General features: G+C 38.8%; 1 protein-coding gene across 1 annotated transcript in view; it reads left to right on the top strand.

The window, feature by feature from the left end:
- Positions 1-15,171, top strand: part of LOC123982167 — a 28,862-nt gene that overhangs the window by 10,414 nt on the left and 3,277 nt on the right. Inside the window, exon 2 of the mRNA XM_046067588.1 lies at positions 7,973-9,535. Coding sequence (XP_045923544.1) covers positions 7,973-9,535 — 1,563 coding nt within the window. The remainder of the gene's footprint in view (positions 1-7,972; positions 9,536-15,171) is intronic.

Below are 15,171 nucleotides of genomic sequence, written 5' to 3'. Positions count from 1 at the left end.
GTAATACTAACGTTTTTACAGAAACTGTTTTTTTTTTGTATTTTTGAAATGCATCCCATTTTACTACATGATGTGACAATTTACAACATTAGAATTAAGACTGAAAAGTGTGTGTGTGTCAGATTGATGTGATTACATAAACAATTAATATAAAAGACCAATACTATTATTAAAATGGACACAGGTGTTAAAAACTCCTCCAGCCTTCTGCCTTACTGTAAATATTCAAGCTAACAGTGTATTAGCAGTCTGCATTTTACTAGTTATGCTCATTGGTGTAGCCTGATGAAGACAGACCAGATTAAGCACACAAAAAAGACAGACTCTTATTACGTAACGTTCCAACCCCGGATGAGTTTTATTGCCAGGTATGTGTACACATACGAGGAATCTGACTCAGGATTGTACATTGCTCACAATTGTGCTTACTTATACAAAAATACAAAATCACAATAATAAAATCAGACACAGACTACAGTATAGACAACACTAATATACACACTATGAACAAAACAATATAGACAAGTAGTTAATAAAGGGCAGCTTTGCGCGCTCCCGCGAACCCCCCGCCCCCGCGGGGGCATGTGCATCACAAACATTTTAAGAACCTATGAAATTCACAATATAGCAGTTAGCTGTTTACCCATACATTAAAGTATAGAGTATTATAATCCTTTCGCCTTGCTAATATGATGGGACAAATGTCTAGATTTAAAAGCAGATAGGATAATGCAGAGAATCTTGCTTCTTTGGAGGTAACTTGTTGATTGTGTGATACTTGCAGTGTTTTCTGGGGTTTATCTTTTCACATCGCCCACCATGGGCCACAGCGGTGAAATCACAAGCCTAGTTTAACGGAATGCCTTAAACCTTATTAGTTGATTAAAGTTTCAGAGAGTTCGATGTGACCAGCGCTGTTTTCCAGGGCTTTTCTTTCAACATTGCCCACCATAGGGGGCTGCAGCACTGCAACAACAAGACAACATGACTACAGTCTCTATAGTAGGCCTTAGAAAGCTATACTAACCTAAATAAACAGCCTACGTTCATATTAAAATTCAGTATTTCAATATCCCTACCAAACTGCTCCTAATATTCAGCCTCGTAAGAAAAATAAAACCCATTTATTTTAACGGCTGCGTCAGGGTGTGTGAAAAGGACTGGGAGCAAATAAAAAATATTAAACACATTTAAAGGCAGTAAGTAGGCTGATCCTGCTGTACTGTAAAAACATGTAGGCAACATTAGCCTGAGGCTTTTAATCAGTCTCTGTAGGATCGCCATAGTCAAGAGTTTGTCCACATCACCGCTGCAAACATAAAGCAGCCTATTGGCTAAAACAGTCTGTGGGATTTCCTACAGATGGTGATGTCATTTTCCAAGAGAGCTGATTGGTCAGTAGGCGGCGTTTTCACATCTCTTTTCTGGAACATAACCTGCTCCGGAGGTTAGCCGTTACCATGGAGATCTACCCCGGTAAGAAGTGAACCACTCGTACTGAAAACCCAGGGTTAATCCCGAAGTTACCTGGATAAGCTCAAATCCTGCTTTGTGGTACAGGCTTCTGGTGTAGAAATAAAAAATTTTAAAAAATCACAAAGATCATAAAAAAATTTAAAGTTAAAAAATAAAGTTATGTTCATAGTTTGTTCATTACACTTTACTTCATAATTGCAACTGCATGTGTTGTATTCATTGTTGCAAAACTTGTTCTGTATATAGTTCGTTTGTTATCGTGATCAAAACCATTGATCTGAAGCTAAATGCTGATGCCGTCATGTAAATAGTTTTCTAATCAGCAATAAATATAACAATTTCGGATCAACCCATATCAATTGCACGCTTAAAATAACATACCGGTTAAAGCCCCACCCATTTCAAGACAACCCGACCCGTTTCCGGGTTTAATCCCGCCCACTTCCGGGGTTAGGCCCCGCCCAGTCCAAGTACTGATACAGATAATTTCTATGGTTAACACAGATACAGATAATGCTGTACACGCTCGATTTTTCGTTCGCATTCCTCCTGAGTAGTGACGTCACTGACCGAAGGGGGATCCACACATGCAATACGGGGTGACCCCATTTGAAAAGAAAGTAAACAATATGCATTTCCTCCTGTGTTTAAACATGTATTTAGGTTACACAAGCAGTCCACTCACTTAACAACGATAGCAATGAGTTAAAAGAATTAGCTTGTGACTTGTTGTAAAAGACATTGAAATAGTGTTATTTTCCAGAACAAATAGGAAGTGATTATGTTATAACAATATAGTATGAAACTATGCACTAGTATTTGCTCAACTGATGCATTGAAAACCGCTTCAATTTAAGTGTAATTTGTCCTCCTGTTTATCTTATTTATGAGAATAAATTGTACTGCATACAAGTAATTAATATGACTCCTGATTAAACGGTCCAACACATTTGAGGTGTTCTTTTGCAGAAACAGAATCACCGCTGGTGTTTATTATCCTCTGTCATTTTGTGTGTCGCATATCATCTTAAATTATGTTGGTTTTTTGTTTGTTTGTTTGTTTGTTTAAATTTTTATAGCGAACTTCAGGGAGAATCAATCAAACAAGTGTCTGATTATTTAGAAAGGCTTTAGGCTTTAAGCTATACTACTCAGAGGTAATATTTCGACATATTTTACACAGTTGTAGGACTATTCACTTCAAACAGTTTCATCCTTCTGCCATGTGAGTGGCCATTTCTCATTTCTCCTCTTTATGTGCGTACACATGGTTCAGAGTTTACTTACAGGATGCTCATTTTCAATGTTTTCTACGAGTTAGATTTTTATAGATCACAACCTTTGCTAGGGAAGTGGTGTTAGTTGTTGTCACCTATATTGTAATAATATTTATTTCTACTTACTGTATTGTCGTCTTCTGTGTTACTTTCTTATAAAGATCGTGTGTTTTGCCTGCAACATCTTAATTATTAGCTAGTAAACAAAATATGTCAGGGCCAAAGTCTTTTTTCCATTTTTAGCCTGCATCACATGAGCATTAGGATTTAAGCTGAGATAGATGTCACCCTGTCTACTATCCTAACACTAGGAGACAATTTAAGTATGAGAAATAAAAAGGCTTTCGAACTAAAAAATAAAACATTAGCTGCAAGACTTCTTGTCGTGTACACAATACGCAAAGTTTTTCCTGATCTGAGAACTTTACATGGCTGTTAGGAGGACTGATGGTTTGATTTTATACTACAGTATCATTTTAGTCTAAGTGTGTCAGGTCCTTCAAACAGCGGTAAAACATATTTTGTGAAAATGTTGATTGAAAATGCCGATAAGCTCATTTCAAAACAGATTGAAAATGTTGTATATATTTTTTCGTGTTGGCAACCATTGTATGAGCAGTTATTGAAAATTAGAAATGTGAATTTTGTTGAAGGCTTGCCATCTTCTTTATGTGATGATTCATTGTTGCCTTTAGATAAAAACAATTTGTTGATTATTGATGATTTAATGAGTGATGCTAGCAAAAACATTGAGGTCCAAATTATGATTACAAAATATGTGCATCATAGAAATTTAAGTTGTTTATACCTAGTTCAGAATTTGTTTTTTCAAGGCGAAGTTCGCCGTACTATTGATCTGAATACCAATTATCTTGTTTTGTTTAAAACTCCCAGAGATAAATACCAAGTCATGCTAATGGCTAGACAAATGTTTCCTGGGAAGAGTCATTTTTTTATGGATTGTTTCGAGGATGCCACGAGTGTTCCTTACGGTTACTTGATGATTGATTTTAAAGCTAAGACACCTGATGATTTCAGACTCAGAACCGACTTGCTTTCAGAGCTGCCTGTTGTGTATGTGCCTAAGAGAAAGTAAATAAACATGTCTGATTGCATTAAGAGAAACCTGTCTTACTGCAAACTATGCACGGAGCATCTCCATCTCAGAGAGTGAATATTATTCAATCTGCAAAACACACATTGATAGTATCGAGATTTCTCTCAAGACAGATCAGAATCAACATATTCCCTTTATGTATGGCAAAGTGATAATAAAGCTACACTTTAGACCCGTAAAATATCAGTATTAGACAAGGAGCAAACGTGTACCATCCATACGTTCACAATGCAGACAAGTAAGTTGCATATTATACAGCCCAGGAAACATTTGTCTAGCCATTAGCATGACTTGGTATTTATCTCTGGGATTTTTAAACAAAACAAGATAATTGGTATTCAGATCAATAGTACAGCGAACTTCGCCTTGAAAAAACAAATTCTGAACTAGGTATAAACAACTTAAATTTCTATGATGCACATATTTTGTAATCATAATTTGGACCTCAATGTTTTTGCTAGCATCACTCATTAAATCATCAATAATCAACAAATAGTTTTTTTCTAAAGGCAACAATGAATCATCACATAAAGAAGATGGCAATCCTTCAACAAAATTCACATTTCTAATTTTCAATAACTGCTCATACAATGGTTGCCAACACGAAAAAATATATACAACATTTTCAATCTGTTTTGAAATGAGCTTATCGGCATTTTCAATCAACATTTTCACAAAATATGTTTTACCGCTGTTTGAAGGACCTGACACACTTAGACTAAAATGATACTGTAGTATAAAATCAAACCATCAGTCCTCCTAACAGCCATGTAAAGTTCTCAGATCAGGAAAAACTCGTATCGTGCACACGACAAGAAGTCTTGCAGCTAATGTTTTATTTTTTAGTTCGAAAGCCTTTTTATTTCTCATACTTAAATTGTCTCCTAGTGTTAGGATAGTAGACAGGGTGACATCTATCTCAGCTTAAATCCTAATGCTCATGTGATGCAGGCTAAAACCGGAAAATGGTATTGATGTGATGCGCTGTTTCTCATGGAAAATAACACTATTTCAATGTCATTTACAACAAGTCATTCTTTCTATTTCTTTTAACTCATCGCCATCGTTGTGAGTGGACTGTTTTGCTCAACGTAAATACATGTTTAAACACAGGTGGAATGCATTTGGTTTACTCTCTTTTCAAACCGGGGTCATCCCGTCTTGTGTGTGTGTGGGTCCCCCTTCGGTCAGTGACGTCACTACTCAGGTGGAATGCGAACGATAAATAAACGCTCGCGCACACATTTGTAAACATCATGTGAGAGCCATCTGTTTCGTGTTCTCAGGCATAAATCCATCCTTTCACTAACTATACCGTTTGCTCCTTGTAACATTTAGTCTATGTGATGCGGTGTTCTTATCAGGAACTACTGTATCCCACAATGATAGAGATAAAGCATCTACGCTCTACTTTCAAAGTTTTATCCTGCAATAGCTGTTTAGTCTGGCATCAGGGTCTATGCAGAGTTAGACGGCGGCGAATATACAACCGCGTTCGCACGATCATGTCAAACCAACAGCTGTCTAGGTGTGATCCCATCCTGTTCTCCCACACATTTGAATCATTTTTGTTACTGAGAGTTTAAAACAAACAAAAAATAACAGTAGCCTATCGCTTCCTAATCGAGCCAAACGATGGTTTGGATGTGATGCGCTGTTTGTTCTGGAAAATAACACTATTTCAATGGCGTTTACAATAAGTCATGGGCTATTTCTTTTAACTCATCGCCATCGTTGTTAAGTGAGTGGATTGTGATCCACATGAACCAGACAGTGATCAGAGAGTCTCAAGGCTGCACAGGGAACAGAGCGATAGGCGTCTTTTAATGTAGTGTAGCAGTGGTCCAGTGTGTCAGTGTCCCTGATGGGACACTTAATATGTTGTCTGTACTTTGGAAGTTCATGGCTGAGGTTTGCTCTGTTGAAGTCCCCAAGAACAATGAGCAAAAAATGAGCAAGTGAACACACCTGTATTTAATAGGGAATAAATTATAAAACATCCAACACGCTCTCACTCCCAACTCGTCACATATTGATGCTTTGTCAAGGCCCTTTGTCGTCACACAACACCCTGAGTAGCCCTTTTGCGTCAATTATTGACGTTTAGGGCTCCGCGGTCAAGTTAGCAATGCTTAGCAACAACAAATATACATCTTCCATTAAAGTTAGCGACAATAAATATGCAACATCCGGTTACACTTTCAAAATAAAACGATAGCGTTTCAAAACATCGCAACATATTTAATGTTGAATTTTGGTTCACACAGAATACGAATCCCGTTCTCCTGGTTCAAAGTCCTACTCAAGTAGTTATTTTGATCACTACTTTTACTAAGTAACAGTACTTTTACTTGAGTACAGTTTTGGCTACTCTACCTCTGGGTGAAACCAACCGGGAACCTCCCGGTCTGAAAAGGGAGGCGAATGCGGAAATCCCTTAAACCTGCATTCTATTGAATGACCAGCAGAGGGCGACTCCTCTGGTTGCAAAAAGAAATCCGATTCCATTAGAAATAATGGCAAAGTGTTGCTATTTCTCATCTGATTTATTCCCTCAGTAAACACTTTCCTGATGAGTTTCTGGTCTCAGTCGCTAGTTTCAAGTCTTCTTCAACACAGCATGATGTTCATTATGGTCCCATGTAAAGGAAAAAAGCAGAGGAGGCTTTAGGGCAGCACTATCTGTGATTGACAAGTTGCTACCAAGGCGACATGATAACCAACTTGATTAGAATTTTTTTGGGCAAATGATTTCTATTAGTATTACTTTGCTTATTAGTTATTATTTGGTGATGAGGCTGATTGTTTGAATAATAAACTGGCCTAATATCAGATGGTGTGTTACTAAAAGTGTGTAATTAATTTGTTCATTATTGACCTGGCAATAATGGATATGCCTAAAATGCAGACACTAAGCCTGAGCAGATTCCATTTACAGTTTATTTTTACCAAAGTGAGTGTAACTTATTGAAACAATGAAGCAGTCAGTCCAGGCAAATAACTAATCCAAAAAGCATGAAATCAAAATTATTCCAACACTCGGCAGAACACTCCAAGGAACAGGCAGGGACACTTGACGACATACACAAGCATCAAACAGACAAAAACTGAAGCAAAAATAGAGACTTAATGCTGCGGAACTCAAACATTTCCGACCTCCAACTAAAAAAGTACAATTGAAGGCCACTCACAGTCGTAGTTCCTCATTGTGAACTTTAAAAATAACTCAATTTAACCCGACTTCATGAAGAGGCAGCTGTCTGACATCATGGAACCACGTATTGTAACAAATTGACTACATAAATTATATTTACCAGTGTTAAATAATCCACACTATTATATAGTAAAACCTGTTCCATATGTAAATTGATGTTGGACATATATTGCCAATGTTATTAGGTAGCTGTTTACAGTAAACATTCTCTGAAAGTCATTTTCTGTGCACTGAAGTTATTCAGCAAAACGTTACAAATACTACAAAATGTGAAAATGTGAAAAATATACAACATCTACTGACTTCTGCAGATTATCGACTGATGAAGCTAGGAGGGTACACAGTTAACAAGTAACATATAATATTTACACCACTCATTAAAACTGACATCTTTAATTAACACCAAAAGTACTGCTGAACAAAGAAACATCAGTTTGTCCTGTTCAGCCATGTTTTTCATTCAGATTTGGCGTGCAACTGGAACAATTTGAGGTTTGAAGTCGGAAATTTCAACTGGGAAATTTTGACCTCCAACTGTGACTGGAACGCATTATTAGCACAAGAGGAAGGTGACAAAATTGGGGACACATTAGGTAAATGAGAAAAGTGCAAACACGGCAGAAAAATACAGGAAGTAAAAGTTCAGAAGAAACAGAAGAAACAGAAACGTTTAAAATTAAACAGGAAATACAACACAACTAAACCAAAGCCATGACACTGATATAGATTCATGTTTCGAGCACCCACCCACCTTGTAAAATAGTTTGTGGCTTGTTTATTAATTTAGAATAGCAAATCTTTATCAAAAGACCCCAGCAAGTAGAATGATTGTATTTATTTCATTCTATGTTCAGTAGCTTTTGACCTCATGTTTTTACTTTCCTACAGTAAAAGAAAACCATCTAAATATGACGACATTGCCTGCAAAAGTGTTCTGATCCAATCAGGACCTCCTGCTGTCTACCAGCTGAGACCAAAGAAAGAGAACATTGGATCTCTAAGAAGAATGACTCTCGGTGAAAGAAATGTGAACAAGATAAACAAAACCATCTTGCTTGTGGGTGAAACAGGAGCAGGAAAATCTACTCTGATCAACACTCTGGTCAACTACGCCATGGGAGTGAAGTGGGAGGACAAGGTCTGGTTTAAGATCGTAGAGGACGAGAAAGACGAGGAGAGAATCCAAACACAGAGCCGGACATCAGCTGTGATGGTGTACCAGGTCTTTGGTTTTGAAGGTGAAACTCTGCCCTACTCTCTGACCATCATCGATACTCCTGGATACGGAGACACCAGAGGGACTGAACAGGATAACACAGTTAGTCAAAGATTATTAGACTGGTTCCGCTCAGGGGACGGAGTTCATGAGGTTAATGCAGTGGGTCTGGTGCTGAAAGCAACTGACAATCGACTGAGTGACCGACTGAAGTACGTCTTTGATTCAGTGGTGTCTCTGTTTGGAAAAAACATGGAGAAGAACATTGTTGCTCTCATCACACACTCAGATGGAGGAACACCTGAAAATGTTCTGAAAGCTCTCGAGGCTGCAAAAATTAAATGTGCCAGAAATGAAAAGAATCAACCTGTTCACTTCCTGTTTAATAACCGCCAGGATGAAGACAGAACAGAGGACACAGACGCCCTTCAACATGCAGATAAAACAACTACCAAAGGAATGAGACAGTTCACAGAGTTTCTGGAAGAAACTGCACCTCAGAATCTGATGACAACTATTGAAGTGTTGAATTCACGAATCAGACTGACAGCCTGCATCCAAAACCTGAAAGAGAGAGTTGAGTTCACTGAACAAAAACAGAGAGAAAACCAACAGACTCAGGAAGCTCTGAAGAAACATGAAGAAGAGAAGAAGAGAAATGAAGAGTTCACTGTAGAAGTTGATGAGGTCTACAAAGTTAAAGAAGATATCAGCGGTGGGATGTGGGGGTTGGTGTTTTATGAAGGAGCTGTCTGCTGTAAAGTCTGTGAGGAGAACTGTCACTATCCTGGATGCACACTGTCCTGGTATCCTAAACACTGTGAGGTCATGAAAGGTGGCCGCTGCACTTCATGTACCAGGAAGTGTCCTGTATCAGATCATGTGAAAGAAAAGTGGATCTATGTGACCAAGACAAGGAAAGTTCAGAAGACCCTGCAAGATGTGAAAGAGAAGTATGAAAAAGGTAAAGCAGGATGTGAGGAGACAACAAGCCTTTTGGAAACTTTAGAAAAGCAAATGGAAAAACTTCAGAAAGGAAAAGATCAGATGTTGGAAAAGTCCTTCAAACATGTTGTCAGACTGGATCAGATCGCCCTGAATGCTGATTCACTGTCCACTCATGTCCACTTGGACTTCCTGATTGAGAAGATGAAGGAGAAAGGAGACGCAGAGAAGGTCCAGAAACTGGAGGAGATGAAGAGTCGAATGGATGAAGGAACCAGAGAAGGAATGGGGTACAAACTAACAGCAGCTGTAAGCAGCTGTTGATCCAGATATTTAAACATCACAAAAGCTTTTTCATGAAGTGTGATGATGTCATAACCAGTGTTGGGCAAGTTACTCAGGAATTGTAAAAGAAACTTTTTACTATAATAATAATATTACGTTACTTGTTATTGGGTATTAGAAGTAATTAGTTACGTTACTCGTTACATTACTATATTACCAAGTATGAAACGTGCAATGTCCCTATTTGAACAGAAGGAATTATTTATTTATTTTCAAAAAATGTTTTTATGCAAATTAATCTAATTTTTGATGGCCTTAAAGTGCTCGAAAACTTACTAAACTTTGCACACACAGGCAGGGTGAAACATTACATATTTTATGGGTTTGGCAAAATGTCTCGTTAGCGCCGTTTACAACAGATATCCATGTTCTTTGCATCTTAGACTGTGACACAGTAACGGCAATACTTAACTAACACCCAACTTGAACAAGATAGGGTTCGGCTTCTTGATTTAAACTGCCCCTGACCTGCAGCGCAATTGTAAATGCCCAACACTGGTCATAACTACATGAGGAAATTCAAATGGAATCACCTTTTAAATGTCAGATGTGTAGGGGAGAGTCGGGACGATTGAAACACAGGACAAATAAAACACAGCGATTTTCTCCGAGCCTATGCAAGTCTGATATGCCAAACTACCTCAGCACATACAGAACACAGTACTTACTAGAACTGCGAAAAATCAGGTGGATACATCACATGAGATTTCACGGAGTTATACATAAAAGGCTGTTTTCAATACACTACAGTAAATTCACTCAAAGTTTTACAGTTTAGAAGCAAGTGAAATATAAAAGTCAGGAGTCACTGTCAGGACGACTTAAACAATTGTGCAGAATCATGGCAGCAGATTTATTTGGTGTTGAACAGCTGTTAGTTTTCTGTCTGGATTCTTCCATCAGCTCATCGATCAGCTTTTCTCCTCTCATCAGATCATCAGATGGAAACACAACATTCACTGTGTTTACTTCACTAACACCTTACCGTTGCTGCAGTCAGCTGATTTCTCAATTGTCATGGCAACTACTAACCTGCTTTCTCTGCCATGGATACACCTGGGACACAGCTACCAGCTCTGGTCTAAAGGAGTGAGGACGCCCCCTGGTGTTTCATGCTGAGTACAACAGCTCCCTCCCTCCCCCACATCACAAACTAAACACAGTCAGATCCTGTTGGACTAAATCTATTTATGTTTCCTCTTCTAATCATGTTTTCTCCACTATGATTCTGTTTGTGCTTGTATGAATAGACGTGTCTTATATATCCACCATGATGTCACAATGTTGAAGCTGTTGGGAAACTAAAGTGAACTCATCATAAAAGAGTTTAGCCTGGAGGGGGGTTGAAACCTCTTCCTGTGTTCTAAAGTGCAGGTGGTGGATGTTTGAGATGTTGTGATGTTTGAAGGATAAAAGAAGATCAGTTGTGTCTTAAGCAATAAGAAAGAAGATTACAGTTAGTGTAATGCTGATGATGCTCTGACTTGCAAACAATAAAGATCTGCTGGCATTATGAAAACTGTGAATCTGGTATTTGCGTTCCAGCTCTCATCTGCACTAGACACCAGCTTAATGTTTTCAAGGTTTCATAATGTGATTTCAGTACAAGTGAGGAAACAAAGAGACTTAGAGGTAGGCAAGGGTCAAACCAGGCAGCAGTCCAAAAAGCAAACACATCGTAAGGGGTCCAAATCAAAAAGGTCCCAATACAAAAGGCAGAAAAACCAAGACACAGGAAAACACAGAGAAAAGACTGTTACACCCGATGAGAAGACAAACCATCCATCCACATATATAGAATGTTTTATAGGCTGCTATTATGTTTGCTGTTGTGATGCAGAGATGCTTTTGTGTAGCAATGTCATACTACGGTAATTAACAACAATCCTCCATGCGGCTCACCAGCTGATGTGAAAACAGGATTGAGGGAATGGGAATAAGAGAGACAGGTGTGTGTGTGTCGGAAGGGAATAACGAGAGAGACGATTATTGTAGTATGTCAGTAAACACTAAAATAAGGTGCAGAATTAAATGATGATCACTTTATATATGCTTTCTTTAGGCAATATTATTAGGAAACACTCCATAAACTTTCATTGTTATGCAGATGATACTCAGTTATATCTATCGATCAAGCCAGATGAAACTCATCAGTTAGCTAAACTTCAAATTGCCTTCAGGATGTTAAAACCTGGATGACTTGTAATTTTCTAATGATAAACATGGATAAAACTGAAGTTATTGTTCTAGGGCCCAAGCAACTCCGTGACGCATTATCTAAAGATATAGTTACGCTGGCTGCTCGAAAAAGTCTGTTAAGACTCTTCAGCTGATCCAGAATGCTGCAGCACGTGTTCTGGCAGGAACCAGGAAAAGAGATCACATTTCTCCTGTTTTAGCTTCTTTGCATTGGCTTCCAGTAAAATCCAGAATAGAATTTAAAATCATTCTTCTCACCTACAAAGCACTTAATGGTCAGGCACCATCTTATCTTAAAGAGCTCATAGTACCTTACTACTCCGCTACACAGCAAAGCTGCCAGTGTTAATTTGAATTAACTTTAATTACTAAATAAATAACTTTAAATTAATTTTTATTTTAACACTTCGTGCACTACTAACACCTGGAGTGAAAAATCCTGAAAGTGTTGGCTTCTTCTGATACTGTCCAGTATCATATTGACCCCTCCCACTTTTCCGGTAAAGAAGCACCTTCCAGAATGTGCTGTCGCTATTTCCTTTGCAGATGCGGTAAGTTTTATTTGATAAAATGTAACATTTTAGGTTGAAATTAGCACAAGTATAATCACTAAGTGTGAAGTTATTTGTGTTTGTGTTAAAATATGTATTTTGTATCAAATCCCATTTTAAACTTGTCGAACTAGCTGATTGCTAGTATAACATTATCAGTAGGAGAAGATAATTAACATTAATCAATAATATCTGCTTACTATATACACATCCAGCCCTTTGGACAGGGGCGTTTCCAGGCTCTTGAAACATTGGGGGCTTAGCCCAGCCCAGAAATCTTTCATGTTTTAACAATTCAGAATATAAAAATATAATGTAATGCAGTAATCAGTAGCTTATTCTTTTTTTTTAGCTTATATTGGTTATTTTCGTGCATTTGGCGATTTATTTATTTTTGGCCCACAACACAACAAACCGCGGGAGCAGAGGGGGAGGTAGTGGGGGCTAGTAGGAGATGTGATTGGGCCAGCCCAATGCCAGTATATTGGCCTATGCTTTATGGGCCGATCGTCGGTCTATTTTTAAAAATCAGCTAGGCCTTTATAGCTAATTTGACTTGTAGCCTAGCCTACGTGATGAGAGAGCGCACTGCTCTTCATCAGCGGAAGAAAACCGAAACTGAAAACACTTGTGGTCAGACAGAAATATCACCACGATTCCACACAAATGTTCACTTGATCAGCTCCTCTGATAAAGTGCAGCTCACAGCTGCTTCGGAGGGAATGAAGCATCCTGGAGACAGTAAAACAGTCTCTCAGAGCGGGGGGGACAGAGACAGCAGGACACAGAGCGTCAGGTGTCATGATATTCTCTCACTACTTTGCGGCGACTGTTAATCATTTGTGTTAATACATTGACTAGACACTGACTGACAATATTTATATTTAAATGTATTGATTACAATTTTGCTAGGGACAATTAAGTCCCGAAGATGTGCGCGCTCTCTCTCTCTCTCTCTCTCTCTTCTCGTGCTCTCTCTCTAAACGCAGGCAGACTGTAATGGTGGGGGGTCACGTTGCGTGAAATTCAAACAAAATGTATCAATATTATTGTGAGTATCCTCCGCTCTTTGAAGACCGGCTGCGTCATAAAGATTATTGCATATTAACTTTTGTTGAGTTACATTCGGAACTACAGTCAAAAAAGCCGTGTGCTTAGTTTGTGGAGAACAGATTGCCGTGTGAATCAATTTGATTCGCCATTATGAGACTAAATACAAAAACTTGACTGATTCCGGACATCTGAAGCTTTGCGGAATGTCGGACTTTTGAAGCAGATGCAAAATAAAGTGACTTAAATGAACCCAGAACTGAAACAGGTGTTTTTGCATTGTATTATACATCAGAATGTGTTGTGTAAGTCAGTGCTAAAATGTAACCATGTTAATGATGTTGTAACTAAAATAGGCAACATCATCAGGGCAAAAGCATTAAATCACAGACAGTTTGTCTCGCTCTTGGAGGAGCATGAGGCTGAACATGGTGACATAGGCTACCACACAGTTGTGAGATGGTTCAGAATCAGCTTTGTTGCCAGGTATGTGTACACATACGAGGAATTTGACTCAGGATTGTACATTGCTCACAATTGTGCTTACTCATACAAAAATACCATAACACAATAATAAAATAATAATAAAATCAGACACAAACTACAGTATAGACAACACTACGAACAAATATACACACTATGAACAAAACAATATAGACATATTGACAAATAGTGCAGTGATCAGAGTGCAAAGGATGCAAGAGTAAACTATACTCATTATGTACATGTTGAAGGTGGATATGATATACAGGTACATGTACACAGTGTGATGAAGCATAGTGCAAAGGATGCTGGAAAAAATAAAAAGGGCCTATGACCTTATGACCTGAGGTAGGTATATTGGTATACAGGATATACAATATGACATAGTATGAACAGCACTGAAATAGAGAATGGTGAATAAATAAATAAGTGGTACCAGTAAACAGGTGCTGATTAGAGACAGAGTTACTGGGTTATTGCACCGGAATTGTTCCTGACACTGTGAGTCAGAAATCAGCTGTTCATCAGAGTGATGGCTTGTGGGAAGGTTTTGGCTTACAGTGCTCTGTAGCATCTACCAGAGGGGAGGAGCTGTTTGTGTCCGGGGTGAGATGGATCTGCAGTGATGTTTCCTGCCCGTTTCCTGACTCTGGAAATGTATAAGTCCTGAATGGAGGGCAGGTTGGCACCGATTATTTTTTCTGCAGTCCTGACTATCCGTTGTAGTCTGCTCCTGTCCTTTTTGGTGGCAGATCCAAACCAGACAGTGATGGAGGTGCAGAGGACAGACTGGATGATGGCTGTGTAGAACTGGATCAGCAGCTCCTTAGGCAGGTTGAGCTTCCTGAGCAACACAGTCTCACTCCCTACTCGTCAAATGTCTGACGCATGGTCAAGGGACCCTGGCGTCACTTTTTTGACGCACTGGGTATACCTTCGGCTTCATTTTTCAACGTGCGGGGCAGTCCAATAGACTTCTATAGAACTCAACAGCGTTGAAATTTGACGTCTTGGGTCGATCACCACACCGCAACCCGTTGTCTGCCTTGTGGGTCGAGACAACAATAAATAAAAATAAAAAGGAATACGCTACCAAAAATTATCTATACCAGGGCGATTCAAATGCCCTCCAACTGGTGTTTGATGTTTAAAAACCCTCGCAATCTGATATCAAAGGGCCCTCAAAAGTTAAGCGCGTTCATCAGCGGTGAGTTTAACAACGCACATGGTGTGCAACCACATTCAGCGGTGAGTTTAACAACACTCAACTGCAGGTAAAACGGCATTCAGAGGTGAGT

Source organism: Micropterus dolomieu, linkage group LG13 (genome assembly GCF_021292245.1).
Source record: "Micropterus dolomieu isolate WLL.071019.BEF.003 ecotype Adirondacks linkage group LG13, ASM2129224v1, whole genome shotgun sequence".
NCBI lineage: Eukaryota > Metazoa > Chordata > Actinopteri > Centrarchiformes > Centrarchidae > Micropterus > Micropterus dolomieu.
Note: the sequence above shows the minus strand (reverse complement) of the source record. Positions and strands in the feature narration are given on the sequence as shown.